At 41.8% G+C, this 20,908-nt stretch overlaps 1 protein-coding gene across 1 annotated transcript in view; it reads right to left on the reverse strand.

The window, feature by feature from the left end:
- Positions 1-17,099: 17,099 nt before the first annotated feature.
- LOC135242603 (SH3 and multiple ankyrin repeat domains protein 2-like) overlaps positions 17,100-20,908 on the reverse strand; it is a 110,374-nt gene continuing 106,565 nt past the window's right edge. The window contains exon 12 of the mRNA XM_064313753.1: positions 17,100-20,534. Within this exon, the coding sequence (XP_064169823.1) occupies positions 20,027-20,534 (508 nt within the window). The 3' untranslated portion in view covers positions 17,100-20,026. The remainder of the gene's footprint in view (positions 20,535-20,908) is intronic.

Below are 20,908 nucleotides of genomic sequence, written 5' to 3' on the forward strand. Positions count from 1 at the left end.
CCTTTGTATCAGCCTGCATAATTACCTTGCTTGTTTCCTTTTTCCATCCATCCATTATCTGTACTGAGCTTCTTCCTGGTCAGGATCCATCCATTATCTATACTGGGCTTCTTCCTGGTCAGGATCCATCCATTATCTATACTGGGCTTCTTCCTGGTCAGGATTCATCCATTATCTATACCAGGCTTATTCCTGGTCAGGATCCATCCATTGTCTATACCCGCTTATTCCTGGTTAGGGTTGCGGAGGGTGCTGGAGCCTATCCCAGCATGCATTGGGTGAGAGGCAGGAATACGCTATGGACAGGTCGCCAATCCATTGCAGGGCACACACACCATTCACTCACACACTCATACTTATTTATAGCCTCCAATCAGCTTACCTACATGTCTTTAGATTGTGGAAGGATTCAGTAAATAACCAGATATGTAGATGTTGTAAGTGCTTGATCTAGAGGTCAGGTCTCCTGTGCCAGAGAGAATCTTTCACTTTTGGTCATCTTTTTAGAATTTAGAACAATTAAACGAATGGCCTGAATTCTCGCAAACATCGTGAAGCCTTTCTTGCCGATTAAAAATTGGTGGGAAAGCAGGACCTATAGTTATGAATGAAGAAGCCTTTGTTGCGAGATGCAACCGGATTGAGATTTGAGTTTGAATTTATATATAGCAATTCATTCGATCTTTGAACTATAAGCCCCGTATGCATTTAGTGAAATTGATGTTCTCACTGGTGTTTGCGCTAAAGTCATGGTAGAATCTCACTGGTGTTTGTGCTAAAGTCATGGTAGAATCTCACTGGTGTTTGTGCTGAAGTCATGGTAGAATCTCACTGGTGTTTGTGCTGAAGTCATGGTAGAATCTCACTGGTGTTTGTGCTGAAGTCATGGTAGAATCTCACTGGTGTTTGCGCTAAAGTCATGGTAGAATCTCACTGGTGTTTGTGCTAAAGTCATGGTAGAATCTCACTGGTGTTTGTGCTAAAGTCATGGTAGAATCTCTCTGGTGTTTGCGCTAAAGTCATGTTAGAATCTCACTGGTGTTGCGCTAAGTCATGGTAGAATCTCTCTGTGTTTGTTGTGAAGTTCAGTGAATCTCACTGTGTTTGTGCTGAAGTCGTGAATCTCACTGGTGTTTGGCAAACTGTAGGAATCTCATTGTTGTGCTAAGTCATGTGCTATGATCAGTTGCGCTATCATAATTTTGGTGTTGAAAGTATGGTAGAATTCACGGTGTTTGTGCTGTCATGTGTCTGCATGGTGTTTTCAGCATGGTAGAATCTCATGTGTATTGTCTAAATAAGGTTTGAACCACTTGTTGTTTCATTGTAGTTCTTGGTGTGGCAAAGTCATGGTAGATCTCTGGTGTTTTTGTAAAGTCATGTAGAATCTCACTGGTGTTTGTGCTAAAGTCATGGTAGAATCTCACTGGTGTTTGTGCTAAAGTCATGGTAGAATCTCTCTGGTGTTTGCGCTAAAGTCATGTTAGAATCTCACTGATGATGATGATGTAAGCACACAGCATTCTTGTTTATTTTGATATTCAGTGACCAGCGTTATTCAACATTCACTATATTGGCATACCTTAGGGCTATTGTTGGCTTTATCTTGCTGCTATGACAGAGCCCATATTTTTGGTGATGAAAGAATATTTTTATGCTATATAGATGCCAGAGATGTTATTGTTCAGTGTGTCATGCATGGGGGGTGTACTTTCAGATGAGACTACATAGTTGTAGTGTATTATCTACTAATAAAGTTAGAACACAGCTTGTTGTTTCCTTTCCTAGTTTGGTTGCAGGAGCACAGCAATCTAAGGTGCCTGAGCTTGGTTTTTTTATATGTCAATAATTAACTTTAAATAGGATTCTGTAGCACAAAATTACAGAAACAGATAACATGAACACAAGCCTTTACACAAAGAATTTACCTCTTACATGAAGAATTTAATAAAGAAACCAAGAACAAACTGAAGCTGATCTGTCAGAGGAAGTCTATTTGAGACTTTTATTGGGCCCAGGCGTCTTGCCACTATTTATATACTGAACAAAAATATAAACGCAACACTTTCATTTTTGCAGCTATTCTTAATGCGTTTAAATAATACCTCAAAGATTTGTTCTATATGCACAAGATCTTATTTCTCTAAAATGTTGCCCACAAATGTGTTTATATCACTGTTAGTTAGAATTTCTCCTTTGTCAAGATAATCTATTTCCTACACAGGTGTGGCATATCAAGATGCTGATTAAAAGCCATGATCACTGTGGTAAATGGACTGCATTTATATAGCGCTTTTATCCAAAGCGTTTTGCAATTGATGCCTCGCATTCACCAGAGCAGTTAGGGGTTAGGTGTCTTGCTCAGGGACACTTCGACAAGCCCAGGCCGGGGATCAAACCGGCAACCCTCCAACTGCCAGACAACCGCTCTTACCTCCTGAGCTATGTCGCCCCATACTACACAGGTGTTCCTTATGATGGGGTCAATAAAAGGCCACCCTAAAATGTTGAGTTTTTTTGTTGCTCAACACCATGTCACAGATGCCTCATGAGTTAAGAGATCATGCAGTTGGCATACTGACTGCAGGAATGTCCTGTAGAGCTGTTGCCAGAGTAATGGGTGTCATTTCTCCACCATAAGCCACCTCCAGTGTCGTTTCAGAGATTTTGGAAGTTCGTCCAGCAGGCCTCACAACTGCAGACCATGTGTAACCACACCAACCCAGGACCGCCACATCCGACTTCTTCACCTGCGGGATCGTCTGATGAAACGGTTTACATAACCATAGAATTTCTGCACAAACTGTTAGAAATCGCCTCAGGGAAGCTCATCTGCATGCTCCAGGAGCAATTCTAGGATCAGACCTTTAGGGGGGCTCAGCCCCTAATGAGAATGTGACATGCATACAATGCCTTGCAAAAGTGTTTAACCCCCTGCTAAAACACTCATTTCATTGGATAACAATTAATACATTAATATTTTTCTATATATGATATTTAATTTACAACACTTTTAATTAATTACTAGTAAGTAACATGAGTTTTACACCACAAAATATTTTTTAAGAAAATGAAAAATTGAATATGCTGTTAGCAAAAATATTCAACCCCTTTCACTTTGGCAAACCTCAATTCAATTAGGGTACACAATGTTTCCTTTAGAAGCAACCTAATTAGTTGGGTGGTCTATTGTAGTGTATAATAATAATGGTCCAGAATGAACAATCACAGGTTTCAATATAATATACATGTTTTAGAGAGGACCCACAGTCAGTTAATGAAACCTGAGGCCAAGACTCAATCATAATGACCATAACTTTCCAAAGTAAATAAAAGACTACTTTAAAATAATAAAGTGCATCAGTTAGCTTGTTAGCTGGCAAGTGTGCAATGCAAGCAGACTCGCTCAGAGAGCTAATCTAGCTAGCGAACAACGTCAGCTCACCATGGAACTATAACCAGAGACTTTCTAAGTCTTAAATCGACTTTACTATGACTCTATGACCCACACAAACAACGTTAACTAATTTTAACAGTACCCACACAAATTACATTCACACACTGCCATGTTTAAAATCTGAAATTAGCAAATTTACAAGTTCAGAGGTGATCTAACATTAGCTGTTAGCTAGCTAGCTAGCTAGCTTGTGAATTCGCTAAAATTACATTGATATATCCAAACACATTGAATCAACTGCACAGTAATATTGATTTCACCCAACGTTCTCTGTCAGAACATTCTGCAATTTTATTTGCTAATGTTTCAATTTCTGTTTTTCTGCGCCATGAAATCCTGAATTCACTACCTAGCAACATCTCGCGAGCTCAGTTTGAAACTAGGGGTGGGGTGGGTAGGAAGTGTAGAATGGTGCTGATTTTCTATTTACAAGCATTTAAGCCTTTAATTTTAAGCATTTAATTTAGGGTGTGCTTGAGCACCCGTAAAAAGAGTCTAAATTCACCAATGAGGTGTTCGACATCCTCACCAGGGTCTTGATTTGTTTGCAGCTTGGCGCCACAATCACTATGGCCCCTGGCACGCTGGAGAATGGTCCTCTTCACTGATGAATCACGATTTCAACTGTACAGGACAGATGGCAGGCAGCGTGTATGGCGCTGGGTGGGTGAGCGGTTTGCTGATGTCAATATTGTGAACAGAGTGGCCCATGGTGGTGGTGGTGGGGTGTTGGTATGGGCAGGCATATCCTATGGGCAGAGAACTCAAGTGCATTTTATCCATGGTAATTTGAATGCACAAGAGATATTGTGATGAGATCCTGAGGCCCATTGCTGTGCCTTTCATCCACCACCATCACCTCATGTTTCAGCATGAAAATGCACAGCCCCATGTTGCAGGATCTGTACACAATTCCTCTGAAAATGCTGAAAAGCCCTCCAAGCTGAAAATGTCCCAGTTCTTCCATGGCCTGCATACTCACCAGACATGTCACCCATTGAGCATGTTTGGGATGCACTGGACCGGTGCAAACAACAGCATGTTCTAGTTCCCACCAATATCCAACAACTTCGTACAGCTATTGAAGAGGAGTGGGACAGTATTCCACAGGCTACATGCATGAGGCAAATGGTGGTCACACAAGATACTGATCGGTATTCTGTTAATTTCATGGTATCTTCTTTTTGGGAACCTGTGTCTAACAATTGCATATCTGTATCCCCAATCACATGAAATCAATAGAAAGTGATAAATGAATCTATTTCAGTTGGCTGATTTACGTTTATTACCTTTGAACTTAATAAAGTCTTCGAAATTGATAAGTGTTGCATGCATATTTTTGTTCAGTGTAGAAGCACTTATAGTTTTATTAAATTTATTTTAAAATAAACTAACTATTCAAGGGTGTTTTTATGCACTTTGGTTTCATCATGTAGACATTATAGCACTTTTTTATGCATAGCCCCCATTTCAGGGCAACATAATGTTTGGGACATATAGGGTTTTGTGAAAGTAGTCATTTTTATTACTTTGTTGCATATACTTTGTATCCAATGACTGCTTGGATACAAAGGTGCTGTGCCCAAACATGCCCAAACAATAACACTCTCACCACTATGTTTCAGATGAGGGGGTGCTTTAGATCTTAGACAGTTCCTTTTGGCCTCCATGCTTTGCTCTTACCATCGCTCTGACAAATGAATCTTGGCCTCATCTGTCCACAAGACCTTTTTCTCTAACTCCTTTTCTTTTTCGTATGTCTTGGCAATCAGAGGCTACACTGCTACATCTACACTAAGATGCAAACCACTTGTTAGCTGCAAAAACAGGATGTTCCTGTTATTCTGTTCCGATCAAGTCTTCGGCAGGCAGTAGTCACACATCCACGTCTGCCTCCTGAAGAGTGTTTCTGACCTGCTGGACAGGTGTTTGGGTTTTTTTTTTTTTATTATGTTGAGAATTTCCTGATGTATAATAAATACCTTTTAATAAAAACCGTGAATCTGCACTTTACCCTTGTGCGAATTGTTTCCTTACGAATCTGAAATTGTGGCTACCTGAAGGAAAGAAAAATCTCTGTATCTTTTTTTTTTACATCTTTTTTTTGGGATAAAGAAATATGTCTTTCCTTATCTCAAACTATTTCTCCCCTTTTTTAGCTAAAGTGTTTCCTACACAGTCGGAAAGTGGAAAAGGACTTTCAACTGAGCTCTAGAATGATAATCAAACGGTGGTCATTTCTAGTCCTGCAAGTTCTATTTTGCAACAGCACGTACTAGAAGGCAGTGCCATCAGCTGACCAAACAGCCCAGTTTTGTCTTTGTCCTCTTTTAAACCTTGGTTGGTAGTATAGGTCACTTATTAACTGTTAGGAGGTGAGGTAGCGGGCTCAGCTACAGTTGGGGCCAAAAGTTTACATACACCTAGGCTAAAGATATTCAAACTCAGTTTTTCACAACTCTGCAGATTTCATGTCACCATACATTTCCTGTGTTAAGTCAATTAGGGTATATCTTTTATTTCCATAAGAGGTCATTTAAAAATACTAGCTCAGAGACAGATTTATTTCAGCTTTTATGTACTATATCAGATTTCCTGTTAAGATACATTTCATTTGGCAATTAGGGCATCTACTTTGTTCAGAGGTCATTTTTAACACAATCGATTAGACAGATTTATTTCAGCTTTAATTCAGAATTCCAGTGGGTCAAAAGTTTACATACGCAAGTTGACTGTCTCTTTAAAGTCTGGAAGATTCCATAAATTGATGTAATCATGTAATGACTTTTTAGAAGCTTCTGATTCGCCAATTGTCATAATTACGAGGTAATTGGGCATTAATTGGCAGCTGTAGCTGTATATAAGGGCCTTTATTGTCAGGCTGCGTGGGGGGGTTTGGACCCAAATGCAGAGGCAAAAATGCAAAAACTCAAAATGAAGGGAACAAAAGACTTAACTGCACACAGGAACAAAAGGGAACAAAAACCTCGCAGGGTGACCTTCAACAAACGAAGGAAAATTAAAAACAAGACAGGAACAAAGAAAATGCAGAAATCCGAAAAACACAAGGGAACTAGAACATGGGCTAGAACACAAGGAGGAGGTACTTAGGGAGGGGAGCACAGAACAACCAGACATACCGCAAGAATCCAGCACCTGAGTCAAGGAAGAGGGCAACTTAAATAGAACACACTGACGAGACACAGGAGGGCACCATGAACAATCAGGCCACGGAAGGGGAAGGGAAAACGAGACAGCCAGAAAACAATGATTAGACAATTGGAAACAATTATACAATTAACACAGGGGGAGCAGGACACAAAACAGAAGTGCCGCCATCTGGCGGCCCAACAGGGAAAACACAGACAGGAACACAGGACAATGACAGTACCCCCCCCCCCCAAGGGACGGCTCCTGATGTCCCAGGAGGCCGACCCGGGGAGGGAGTGAACAGAGGGTGGGGGCTGGAGACAGGACTCAGGACTGGACTTGACAAGAACAGGGACAGAACACAAGAAAATGACTCTGGACCGGACTCTGACGGGGCAACAGGACTCAGACAGGAACAGGGACTGGACACAGAACAGGGACTCAGGGCTGGACTAGACAGGACAGGGGACTCAGGGCTGGACTAGACAGGACAAGGACTCAGGGCTGGACTAGACAGGACAGGGGACTCAGGGCTGGACTGGGCTGGACAGGGACTCAGGGCTGGACAGGGACTCAGACTGGGGCGAGGCAGGACTGGACTGGGCTGGGGCGTGACTAGACAGAAACACTGGACAGGAAAATGCGACAAACACCGGACTAGTACATGACGAGACGAGACGGAACACTGGACTGGGTAAAGACTCAAGACTGAACACCGGACTGGACCTATGACAGGAAGGGACAAGACTCAAGACAAGAACAGACAACACCAAGACCCTACATAACAGATATCCACACAACACAGGACTGGGTACAAGACAAACACAGAGCGGAACAAGAAACTACAAGGAACTAGACGGGCAAGGACACCACACAGGGGTGGACCAGGACTGACAAAATGGACTGACAGACACAGGAACAACACCAGGAGATCTACATGGACAGACAAAGGGACAAGCAGGCGGGGAGGCACACTGCTAGACTAACCGACACACAAAGGGACAGACAGACATGGAAGGAGAGGGGGGAACCCAACAACTGGCACATGGACTGACAAATAGGCAGACAAGACAAGAGACATGCAGATTGACACACAGACAGACAGGCAGACAGGCGGGAGAACACATTGGCCGATGGGCCGACGGCCTGGGGGGCAGACAAACAGGCTAACAAACTGGCTGACACACATACGGGTAAACTGGCAGACAAACAGGCGGGCAGACAACTAGACAGGGGGGCCGGAGAACACACGGACGCACGGTTGGGAACACTGGGGGGTGCGAGAACATTGGGTGGAGCACGGACACTAGGGGGCGCGACTACACTGGGGGAAGGACGGACACCGGGGGGAGCGAAAACACTAAAGGGAGACTGGACACTGGAGGGAGCGACCACACCAGGGGAGGGACGACCACTGGGGGGAGCGACAACACTCGGGAAGGGACGACCACTGGAGGGAGCGACGACACCGGGGGAAGGACGGCCACCGGGGGGAGCAACAACACTGGGGAAAGGACGGACATTAGGGGGAGCGAGAACACCAAGGGACGAGGGAACACCAAGGGACGCAGGAGCACTGTGCAGGGCAGGAACACAGGGCAGGAGCATTGGGCAGCGCAGGAGCACTGGGCAGCTTCGGAGGCTTCTCCAGGGCGTGGGGCGAAGCAGGAGGCTTCTCCAGGGCGCGGGGCGAAGAGGCTGCTCCTGGGCGCAGGGCAAAGCAGGAGGCAGCTCCTGGGCACGGGGCAAAGCAGGAGGCAGCTCCTGGGCGCGGGCCGTGAGGGCCCCTCCGGGACGTGGGGCGGAGCAGGCCGGGAAGGCCCCTCCGGGACGTGAGGCGGAGCAGGCCGTGAAGGCCCCCCCTCCGGGACTTGGGGCGGAGCAGGCCGAGCAGGCCGAGCAGGCCGAGCAGGCCCCTCTGGGACTTGGGGCGGTGCAGGCGGCCGTGGCCCCTGCGGAACCGACGGAGCAGGCGGCCGTGGCCCCTGCGGAACCGACGGAGCAGGCGGCCGTGGCCCCTGCGGAACAGACGGAGCAGGCAGCCGTGGACCCTGCGGAACAGACGGAGCAGGCGGCCGTGGACCCTGCAGAACAGACGGATTCTCTGGGGCGCGGGGCAGAGCAGGCAGCTCCTGCGGAGCGGCGGGCCGAGCAGGCAGCTCCTGCGGAGCGGCGGGCCGAGCAGGCAGCGGAGACCCCTGTGGGAGACAGGGCTGGGCGTACTTCTGGGCCAGTGGGGGCATCCCTGTGCGCCCCTGGAGGTAAGCCTCCCACTGGAGGGCCGTGGTCATCAGGGCTCCTAGGTCAGATGACCCGATAAGCCCGGAGTAGGCCAGGCCACCATGGAGGGAGTCCTTCACCCCGTCCAGAAACAACTGGCACAGATCAGCCTGGGCCAAATCGCTCTGCGCAGCCAACGAGCAAAACTCGGTCGCGTATTCTATGAACGACCGCGACCCCTGGCGTATGCTCGTCAGCTGGTCCGCCTCATGTCCACTGGACAAGAGGGCCTGTCCGACGGCAGGGCTGACCTCAGAGGCCCCCCCAGCGACCACTGGCTTGCTCCAGACTGGTGGCATGAAAAAAAACACTTCAAAAGGGAAGAGGGGGGAAGAAAAAAACTCCGCTGGGTCCAGCACTGGCTGGATTCTTCTGTCAGGCTGCGTGGGGGGGTTTGGACCCAAATACAGAGGCAAAAATGCAAAAACTCAAAATGAAGGGAACAAAAGACTTTACTGCACACGGGAACAAAAGGGAACAAAAACCTCGCAGGGTGACCCTCAACAAACGAAGGAAAATTAAAAACGACAGGAACAAAGAAAATGCAGAAATCCGAAAAACACAAGGGAACCAGAACATGGGCTAGAACACAAGGAGCAGGTACTTAGGGAGGGGAGCACAGAACAACCAGACATACCGCAAGAATCCAGCACCTGAGTCAAGGAAGAGGGCAACTTAAATAGAACACACTGACGAGACACAGGAGGGCACCATGAACAATCAGGCCACGGAAGGGGAAGGGAAAACGAGACAGCCAGAAAACAAAGATTAGACAATTGGAAACAATCATGGCCAATCAGGGCGCGTATATCTACCAAGAATTTATCAAGAAATAACCAATCACTTGCTCAACTGTCTTGGGCTGAGAGACGCGCAAATCTTAAATGAGGTAAATCACTTTTATTTTCCTGCTTCGGTAGGGAAAGATAACTGCAAATATAACAATGATAACAGGGAAAAAGTTACAACAAGCGGATTTGGCTACGGATAAGTACTTGCTGGCTAGTTACGGATAAGTACGGTAACGTTACCAAATGTAAAAAAGATATAAATTTTAACATTGTTTTAGCTAGCTAGTTACTTAATTATTAATTATTATATTTAATACTGTCAGCTTCAAACAAGGTCGCCAACTAAAGTTCACCGGTTTAAATTCCGGTAAACCCACTGAGCAAAGATACGTCCAAAAGACGGCTTTTCAACATCTTTGTCGCATGTTGAAGAGCTGGAATGAAAGTTTTTATGATGTCTTTTTATGACGTCTTCTGAACGTTCAATGTTGACATCCACAGGACCTCTCTACAAGGTTGAAAATTTAAAAAACTTTTTTTTGCCATTTTCCTCCCATTTTCTCGTTATACCAATTCCCTGTACGTATTTTCTCGTTATACCAATTTCCCCGGCGTGTATTACCATCCTGGTCGATGCACCTGACTATTTATAATAAGGCAATTAAACATGCAAGACAAGCACACCTCAAAATTGATAACCGATAACCGGAATAACCCCCAAATCCTCTTCTCAACCACTGACCATTTAATTAACCCTGTTTTCAGGAAGTCTAGCAGTATGTTTACTAACTCCAAATATGAAGAATTTGCAGTCCACTTCAGAGATAAAATAGACACTATTAGATCAAACCTATGTCAATCTCAGCCTATGAATCTTAATACCCCAGAACCCTTGTTTTTACCTGAGGAAACGCTGGAGAGATTTGTCCTGGTTGATGCTGAGATGCTTGGTAAAGTTATTTCCCAATTAAAACCTGCAACCTGCTTTTTAGACCCCATTCTCACATCCTTTTTTAAAACAGTTTATAGCTTTTTTGATGAAGATTTACTTAACATTGTAAACTATTCTCTTCAGATGGATGTCTTCCCTACTACTCTAAAGACCGCCATTGTTAAACCTCTCCTGAAGCGAAACAATTTAGATGCCTCAATCTTTAATAACTACAGACCAGTATCAAATCTTTCATTTTTAAGTAAAATTTTAGAGAAGCTTGTTTTTAATCAGCTAAATGATTTTATGAACTCCTACAATATTTTAGAAAAATACCAATCTGGTGGTTACCTAGACTAACCACCACCACGCTGTATTTAAAAAAAAAAAAAAAAACCCTTTTTCCTGTCACTTGTTACATGTTGCCCCATCCCTGCACTTCTTGGTAATTTGTATTTGTCCTGATACTTTAGCTTATTCTTCTGCCTAGTTGGCTTTGCAGATGTTAGACCAGAATAGTGTTCATTGTTCTCGGCTAGAAATAGCTGTACAAAATAAGTAATTGTACCTTACTGAACCCGTGTTCAGCAGTTGAAAAATGCACTTTTTTGTACGTCGCTTTGGATAAAAGCGTCTGCCAAATGAATGTAATGTAATGTAATGTAATGTTTTCGGGCCAATCATAGCACTGAGACAGCACTAGTCAAGGTTGTAAACGACCTCAGGTCCAATATGGATATGAAAAAACGTTCTATATTAGTACTACTTGACTTAAGCGCTGCCTTTGATACGATAGATCACTCAGTTCTTCTAGGTAGACTTCACAGTCTGATTGGCCTCTCTGGTATTGTTTTTAACTGGTTCAAATCTTATCTTACTGACAGAGAATGTTTTGTGAGCATGGATGAATGTTCATTTAAAAGCTGTAAAATGAATTGTGGTGTTCCCCAAGGTTCAATTTTAGGTCCTAAACTTTTTTACTTTACATGCTTCCACTTGGAAACGTCATCAGGAGGCACAGCATAAATTTCCATAGCGATGATGATGACACACAGCTTTACATTGCCATGTCTCCCGATGACTCAGGGCCAATAGATGCCCTTTTTAACTGCATTTTAGATGTCAGGTTATGGATGGCAGATCATTTTCTACAGCTCAACCAGGACAAAACTGAAGTCTTGGTTATTTGTACTGAAGCTCAGAGAGACAAACTCAATGTGAAACTGCAAGCACTGGCATTAAACCCCAGTCAACAAGTAAAAAACCTAGGAGTTATCTTTGATTCAAATCTTAGTTTTGTACCTCACATTAGAAACATAACTAAGAATGCATTCTACCATCTTAAGAACATTGCCAGAGTGCGACCATTTCTCTCTCGAGCCAATACAGAGACATTAATGCACGCCTTTATTACCTGCAGAATTGACTACTGTAATGCTCTACTTTCTGGTCTCCCTAAAAAGAATACAGCTCAATTACAAGTACTGCAAAACTCAGCTGCACATGTGTTGACTAGGACCAGAAAGAGAGCACACATTGCACCAATTTTAAAGTCTCTGCACTGGCTACCAGTTTGCTTCAGAATTGATTTTAAAGTCCTTTTATTGGTTTATAAAGCTCTTAATGGTCTTGGTCCTGTCTATTTATCAGATTCGCTTTTAGCTTACAAACACTCTAGAACCCTCAGGTCTCCTGGTAGTGGCCTTTTAATCATTTCTAAAGTCAGAACAAAAACCCAAGGTGAGGCATCCAGACCTGAGGGTAGCAGAGAATGTTGATATTTTTAAAAGTAAACTCAAGACCTACCTTTTTAGTCTGGCTTTTAATTGAGTTTATTTATTTATTTATTTATTTATTTATTTATTCATTGGTTTTATGCGTAGGGATGTCCCTTTCGATATGGAGAGGCCACATATTGTCTTGTAAAATCCGTTTGTGAAATATACGGTCATTTGTGACGCCTGGGTACCTTCCAAAATAGCTGTGCGTAATACCACACGTTGTTTACGGTGTTGTCATCCGCAGTACAATCTGGCTTGATCAATTGTATTTAATCAATCAAATAGGTGACAGAATAAGCTTTCTAACTATGTATCAATATGTCTAATTTTACTTTTGGAATAGTGTTTTATAGCTCAGCGTAACCAAATGTTTTGTTTCATTATAGCTGCATTAAGCATTCAGTCTGTGGTAACAGTAAAAAAAAAAACACTGCACCTGGTGAAATTTTATCGATGACTTGGAAAATATTACAATTCTTGATAAATTCTGAGCATGGCTAGATCTAGCTGATTGTTTTCTGGGTTAGAACTTGGGGAACGACGACATTGATTCTGTCTCTGTCTCCATCAACTGGACACAGATAAGATTTTATCATCCAAATGTAAGTGTTACTGCTGAAAATATTTTGGTTATATACGTTATTCTTTAAATATGTTAGTGGTATTTTATAATGAGGATTTCACCCTAACATAAGCGTTCGATGGTTTGCTAATTGTGTTTGTGTTTAATACACTGTATGTGACCTCAACTGGAACATTGCCAAAACATGGAAGGTTGAATATTGTTTTAATGTTGCCCCATCCCCATACAAGAAAACATCACATACTGTAGAGTACAGAAAAACACAGGAGGGTTAATGATTACACATTTAGGACCTGTACACATAGTGTGATAATGTTTTTGCATTTAAAAAAAATCTGATATTAATGCTTTCATCCTTAAACCTTCATAAGGGGCACACATATATGGCTTTTTAATGGACAAAAAGCATTTTATTCATTTTTGAAGAGTTTTTGGATATGTTTCAGGACCCCTAGACTGACAGAAAGCTTGTAATTGCCACTTTAAAATGATGCAACAGTGTTTCTTGAGTCGAAAAAGTTGATTTGTAGTGAAATACATGATTATGTTGTGATTTACAGCAATGCATAATTTAGACATTTTGGATACATTTGGAGACACTGGGTACACTGCTTACCTTTTGATTCATAGACCTTTAGTAGTTCTGCATATACACCCTTAGATTTGATGCACTTGGCATGTGTAGTTTAACCTTCTGTGTATTTGCAATCTCTCAGTATTTCACTGCAAACTAAAAAAGAACAAATTCATTTTAGATTGTTTTGCCCAGACAATTGCATTTGTGGCACTTTATTTCTTCCTAAGTTATGATTTTAAACTAATCTAAAAGTCTCTGTGATGCTCACATCTGGTGTTATAAAGATTTAAATAGGGTAGTCCCTAAATAGGCAAGATTGGCCAGATTTGGCATGTGCGTTAAGGGGTTAATATGCCAAAAAATTAAACACTAAAGCATCCTATCATAAAAGAAACCTATCACAGTTTTCACTGTGCAGGGGCAGTACGTGATATGATTGCAACTATCATTTGTGTTGATGTTATTTCATGCTACTGTACATTAAATGCTCAGTATCATTTGCTGAAATTCAGAAAGCCTTGTGGGAATTTGGTCCTTTGTAAAGTTATTTGTAATTTGTTCTTCCAAGTTTAAGTCAATTACAGTTTATTAACAAAGCCATACTAGTCTCCTTTACAGCATGAAACATACCAGGTAAAAGCTGGACATTTACAATTATAATAGTGTTATTCAAGCCCCTGCTTTGCACCCATATTCCTGAACAAAATCTACCAATAATTTATCAGCTAACCGAATGGCCATTTTTACCTTTGTATACTTGTCGGATCCACTCTAATAGATCTGAACACCCCTATTTGTGCTTTCACATCTAGGGCAAGTCTATCCAAAATCAACATTCTTGATTATTTCATTAAATAGACATAGTAGCGTTTTTTGCAAATAATTTTAAACTGCTGTAGCACTGTATACAAGATGCCATTCAGATGTTATGACAGATGCCATAAATTTAATCTAGTCTTTCATTTATTACTGTTCTGTTAATGCATAATAATTGTTGTCATGTTCCTTTGTAAAGCATTTTAGACTGCTATGGTACTGTTTAAAAGATGGCATAACAGATGCTATCTGTTGTATTTAATGCTTAAGATAGAAATGTGTCACGGTACGGGTAGGGGGGACCCAAACGCAGAGGGAAAAGAAAACACAAATCCAAAATGGGAGGGGAACAAAAGACTTTACTGACGAAAAGGCAAACAGGGAACAGAAAAGGCCACGATGGGCAAAAACACAAACTCAAAAAATATCTAAACAAAACAGAAAACAAGAGGAACTCGCAAACACAGGCAGGGCAGAACACGGTCAGGGCAGAACGCAGGCAGGCAGAGCACAAGGGCAATTCAAACAAACAGGTAGGTCAAACAAACACAAGTCAGGAACAAACACAAGGAACCAGCACCCGAGTCATGGGCACAAAGAACGTAAATAGACAGGGGGAAACAAGACACAGGTGAACTCAAAAAACAATCAAACCAGGAGGAGGGGATAACAAGACACAGGTGGGAACAATGATGGAATAACGAGACAAACAATAATACAATTAACAGGGGGGAGCAGGACACAAAACAGAAGTGCCGCCATCTGGCGGCCCAACAAGGGAAACACAGACAGGAAAACACAGAACCATGACAGAAATGTTTCAAAATAGAAATGTACATAAGTGCACAAAAGCTGGAAACCAGATTTTAGCAATTATCCTTCCTGTACTGTAATCAGTACTACTGTAAACAATGAAAATAAACTCTTTTACAAGCACACAGTCATGATTGATTAATATTTATATGTAATTAGAATGTAGAAGATGAACATTCATGTAACAATCACTACTTGTGATTGAAAGCAATGAAGTTCTTGAACACTGAATTAGAATATTTGAAAAAAAAAACATTTTGAAGGACTAAAGAAACAAACAAGATTGCACAATAAAACTTTATATTATATATGCACATTAACACTTTTAATATATGATGGTTTTACTCGTGCCAAACTGTTATATTAATAGTTTTATGCCTCTGACATTGTTTGTTAACTTTTTAACTGCGTTTATTTCCGTGCGTTAAAAAAAAAATGCAATTTGCGGTGTATTCGAACCCATATTGTAGCAGGGTCATCCTTGATTACTCGTTTCTATTTCTGGTAGCCCATGGGAAAATCCAAGCAACTCAGCCAAGACCTCAGAAAAAAACTGTGGACCTCCACAAGTCTGGTTCCTCCTTAGGAGCATTTTCCAAACAACCGAAGGTACCACTAGCAACTGTACAAACAAAATTGTATGCAAATATAAAAATCTTGGGACAACACAGGCACTGCATCATTCAGGAAGGAGGCACAAATTAAATCCCAGGGCTGAACGAACTTTGGCCTTTGTTACACCAGTTCTGTCAGGAGGAATGGGTAAAAATTCCGGTTAACTCTTTGATGCACAACATGGGTCAAAAGTGACCCGACTGACTTTTTATTTTCTATATCTTTGCAATAAATTCATTTCATCATTCAGTATTCCAGGTATTCCTCAATTAACTTGTTTTTGATCATCACAAATTCTTATTTTAATTTTTCCTTACTTTTTGAATAAAAATCTTTTTTGTATCACTACCCTTCTAATGCACAACATGGGTCAAAAATGACCAGTATTAATTTCCTATGTTATTTCATGCATGACTGAGTGTTTATTTGCTATATCTTTGAAATAAATGTATTGTATAATTTAATATGCCAAGTATTCATTAAATATCTTGTTTTTGATTACCACAAATCATTATTTTTATTTTTCCTTTCTTACTTTATGAACAAAAATAGTTTTTGCATTTCTGCATCAAGTTTGGGTCAAAAATGATCCATATGTATTCACTATGGAATTTGATAGGAACTTTTGATATTTGTAAATGTTTGCAATTAGGAACATATTTACTGCGGACAACTGCCACACATTTCACAACTCAACACGGCTGCTTTTGCACATCTGATACATGGATACATGTAAGTCTTCAGACAGTTTGATGACAAGAGGACCAGGGCTTTGCGACTGGAAACAGACCACATGGCGGTGTTCAGGTATGTGTGGGACTGTTTCCTGGCCAATGGCAGAAGACGGTTCATCCCCTGTGACTGTGTCACCATAGATGAGCAGCTTGTGCCATTCCGGGGCAGGTGCAAGTTCTTGCAATACATGCCCAGCAAGCCTGCAAAATACAGAATAAAAATCTTCTGGATGTGCGATGAGGATCCCTTATGCAATGGAATGGTCTACACAGGGAGACAGCCAGGAGAGGAGGTTCAGAGGAACCTTGGAGAGAATATCGTCCAACAGTTGTGCAGCAGAATCAGACAGACAGGTGAATATAGAATACAGAAGTGAATATACTCTTGAAGTTCTAACGTAATACCTAGATCATTTTTCCAATCTTTCATAGTGTGTATTTTATTTTTAATAAGCAAAAAAGTAGAATGGAATAAAATGCAATGCAATACAATACAATAGATAATGCATTCTGTTTATTTTAGTGTTACAATTTAAAGAATTCCATGTTGAGTAAACCATTGTTTTTAAAATTTATTTTTTATTTTTTAAATCATAGGTCACAACATCACAATGGACAACTTATTCACCATTGTCCCTCTGGCTGAGAAGCTCCTTGAGAAGAACCTGACCATTGTGGGGACTCTTCGCCAGAACAAGCCAGACATACCGCCTGCCATGAAGCCATCCAAATTGAGGGAGATGCATTGCTCAGAATTTGGATTCAATGGCAACATGACCATGGTGAGCTATCTGCCGAAGAAGGGAAAGGCTGTTATCCTCCTGAGCACCATGCATGATGACAAAGCAGTGGATGACAACAGGTGAAGAAGAAAACAGATGTGATCCAGTACTATAACAAAACAAAAGGAGGAGTGGACACAATGGATCAGATGGTTCGCACCTACTCATGTAAGCGGAGAACACGGAGGTGGCCCATGGTGCACTGGCACAATGTGCTGGATGTTGCCACCCTCAATGCCTACACCAACTTCACTGCACAACACCCTGATTACATGGGTGGTGTGATCAATGCATGGTGGCTATTCATCAAGGAGCTGGGTAAAGAGCTTGTCATGCCACATATGAAGAGGTGAATGGAGGGCACGCCCCACCTCCAAAAATATTACAAAGGCAATGGGAAGATGTGGGATAAAAAAACAAAACGCAGCCACCACCCAGCCAGAGGAGGACATAGGACAGGAGAGCCAAGTGAAGAGGAAGAGGTGCAAGATCTGCCCAGCTGCCAAAGGCAGGAAAGTCAGCAGCTGGTGTTCCCAGTGCACCAGGCCTGTGTGCAAGGAGCACAAGCATGTAGTTGTCATTTGTGCCATTTGTGAGGCATGTAAGCACTGAGATGGCAATTTGCGCTGTACCCATGTGATTTTATTTAATCAGTTTTATTTTCTTTTATTCGGTCACATTCACCACAGTTCACTACAGTTACACTACAGATACACTACAGTTCAATATCAGTGTTACTGGTTTTCAGTGATATGTGTATGTTATGTGTGACAAAGTGACAAATAAACATATTTCAAATATTAAATGTACTATTGTTTGGTCCAAATCACTGCTAAAATAATTATTTTAACAAAATTATTATTATAGTATATCTTTATTTTTTAAAATCACACTTACATAGATGGGTCATTTTTTACCTGTGTGTGTAAACTTGATGTAGGAATACAAAAGCTATTTTTGTTCATAAAGTAAGAAAGGAAAAATGAAAATAATGATTTGGTAATCAAAAACAAGATTTGTAATGAATACTTGGAATATTAAATGATGAAATAAATTGATTTCAAAAGATATAGCAAAGAAACACTCAGCCATGCATGAAATAACATAGGAAATGAATATGGGTAATTTTTGACCCATGTTGTGCATTAGAAGGGGTTTGCATAGCTTTTGTGCATCAAAGGGTTAAGCTATTAAAAGGCAATGCCACCAAATACTAACAAAGTGTATGTAAACTTTTGACCCACTGAAAATCTGATATAGTACATAAAAGCTGAAATAAATCTGTCTCTGAGCTATTATTTTGAAATGACCTCTTATGGAAATAAAGTAGATACCCTAATTGACTTAACACAGAAAATGTATGGTGACATGAAATGTGTGTGTAGTTGTGAAAAACCTTATTTTGAATATCTTTAGCTTAGGTGTATGTAAACTTTTGGCCTCAAGTGTAGCTGAATCCGCCACCTTGCCTCCTAACAGTTAATAAAAGGACTATAATACCAACCAAGGTTTCAAAGTAGACAAAGGCAAAACTGGGCTATATCTATGTTATATCTATTTTTATCCCCCTGGAATAATGACAGATCTCCAATCAGATTTCCAATCTCAACCACTCCAAAATACTGATGGTAGAACCTTATTGGAGAGACAACGAATACTGATTTTCTAAATTGGAGTTACTGAATATACAAATACATTTCTTTACTGATGGTTTTCAGAATCTGAATTACACATCTTTTGTAATTGTCTGGGTAGCAGCACACTGTGCCATGAGTGCTTCCTTGTATAGGAAAGATTGAACAGTACAGGCGTCTCCCACAGCTAGCGCAAAGAGATCCTCTCTTTACTGTCTAAATCTTCAGCATTTACCAAGTTCCGTGCTCCAACATTGATGTGCACAGGTTTTTCCTTTGATTTCACTACCCCTTCTACAAATCTGCATGTGCACACACTGAAGTTGGAATGATAAAGCAAATGTTTCTTTATTTCGAGAGGTGGTAGCCTGTGTTGGTCGATTATAAGATTTGCCATTTAGGGATCAGACTAAAATGAGGAAATGGGTTATGAAATTATTCTGAATGGACAAATGACATTTCTCATCTGGCACTTTTTCCAGAATGAGGTGGGAATGATCAGTTGTATGGGTGTGGAAGACAGCCAGGACTAATACACATTTTACAACTTTTGGACAACTAAAATAGATATACTGAAGTTTAAAAGGAAATCTAAACCAGGCCCTAAGAAAGAACAAGAAAGCAAATGAAAGCAAAACTCAATGAAATTGTTTGCTATAATTGTGTCCCTACTGATTTGAAAGAGGTGTAAAAACATTGAAGTTGATTGTCTTGTGTAAAAACACTAATTCTGGGATTCTATTGTGTGTGCACAAACAAAGTGATTTTGATGTCAGCTTCATGTCCTCTCCAGACAAATAGGTGAGAAGCAACACATTCTTTGAGCGTCTTTGTTGTAAAGAAATAGTCATATTCCAAGGTGATTTGTCCCTTGTGTGTCTCACATAAAAATCAAACCCTGGCGCCCGTGGTCTCACCCACATTCGCCGTGATTGTGCTTCATTCAAAAACTGATTCTCATTCAAATTCGCAGTTGATCATGAATCCCAATGGGAACATTCATTTAGCCGCTGAACAGGGAGTTTTTTTTTGGGGGGGGGGGTGTGACAGAAGTGATCCTATGGTAGGAAAGGAGGCCTTCCTTATCTGTCCATCAGCAGTTTCAAAGCTCTCTCTATGTTCATTCTGTGGCCCACTCGAGTCACACCCAAATCAATCAGGTCCTCCTTCTGCAGGTTGGGCAGGTGAGCTCCCTCAATGTCGTTGTACATAAAGGCGTCCCTGTGCTCAGCCAGGTTGAGATTCTCCAGCCAGTCCGCTACATCCTGCTTGGTCCACAGCGGGACAGGCTTGGAGGCAAACGGCTTGTCAGAGACAGCCTGGGCGAGGGTGAGAGGGGACGAGGACCGGCTCCCCCCCGACCCCAGGCTGCACGGCCCGGAACACAGGGGGGGTGTGGGCAGGCTGAACACTTCCGTCAGCGTGGGAGAGGGAGAGTGGGACAGGGAGGACGCGTGGCTGGGGGTTGGGCTGGAGTCCGGAGGGGAGGTGAGGGGGTGGGGCTCGCTGTTCGCCTGATGGGCACCAGGCTGTGTGGGGAAGGTGACTGTGGTGTTTCGCTGTGTACCTGAGACTGAGACCTCCAGAGCCCTGGAGAGCGAGAGCGAGAGAGAGAGAGAGAGAGAGAGAGAGAGAGAGAGAGAGAGAGAGAGAGAGAGAGAGAGAGAGAGAGAGAGAGAGAGAGAGAGAGAGAGAGAGAGAGAGAGGGAGGGAGAGAGAGAGAGAGAGAGAGAGAATGTCATGTCATGCTCTGCTATCTTTGTTATAATTACATTTTAAAATACAGTTTTAAAATGACAAACAAAACCAAAAATGTTTGTCATTCTAAAACTGTATTTTTAAATTTAATTACAACAAAGATAGTTAATCATGTAGATAAGGAAAAGCAACAAATTCATAAAAAGAAAGGACAATCTGAAGAAACAACACCCTAATCACAGGAGAGGGAGGAGATACAGCAACAG

This window comes from Anguilla rostrata, chromosome 16 (assembly GCF_018555375.3).
Source record: "Anguilla rostrata isolate EN2019 chromosome 16, ASM1855537v3, whole genome shotgun sequence".
Lineage (NCBI taxonomy): Eukaryota > Metazoa > Chordata > Actinopteri > Anguilliformes > Anguillidae > Anguilla > Anguilla rostrata.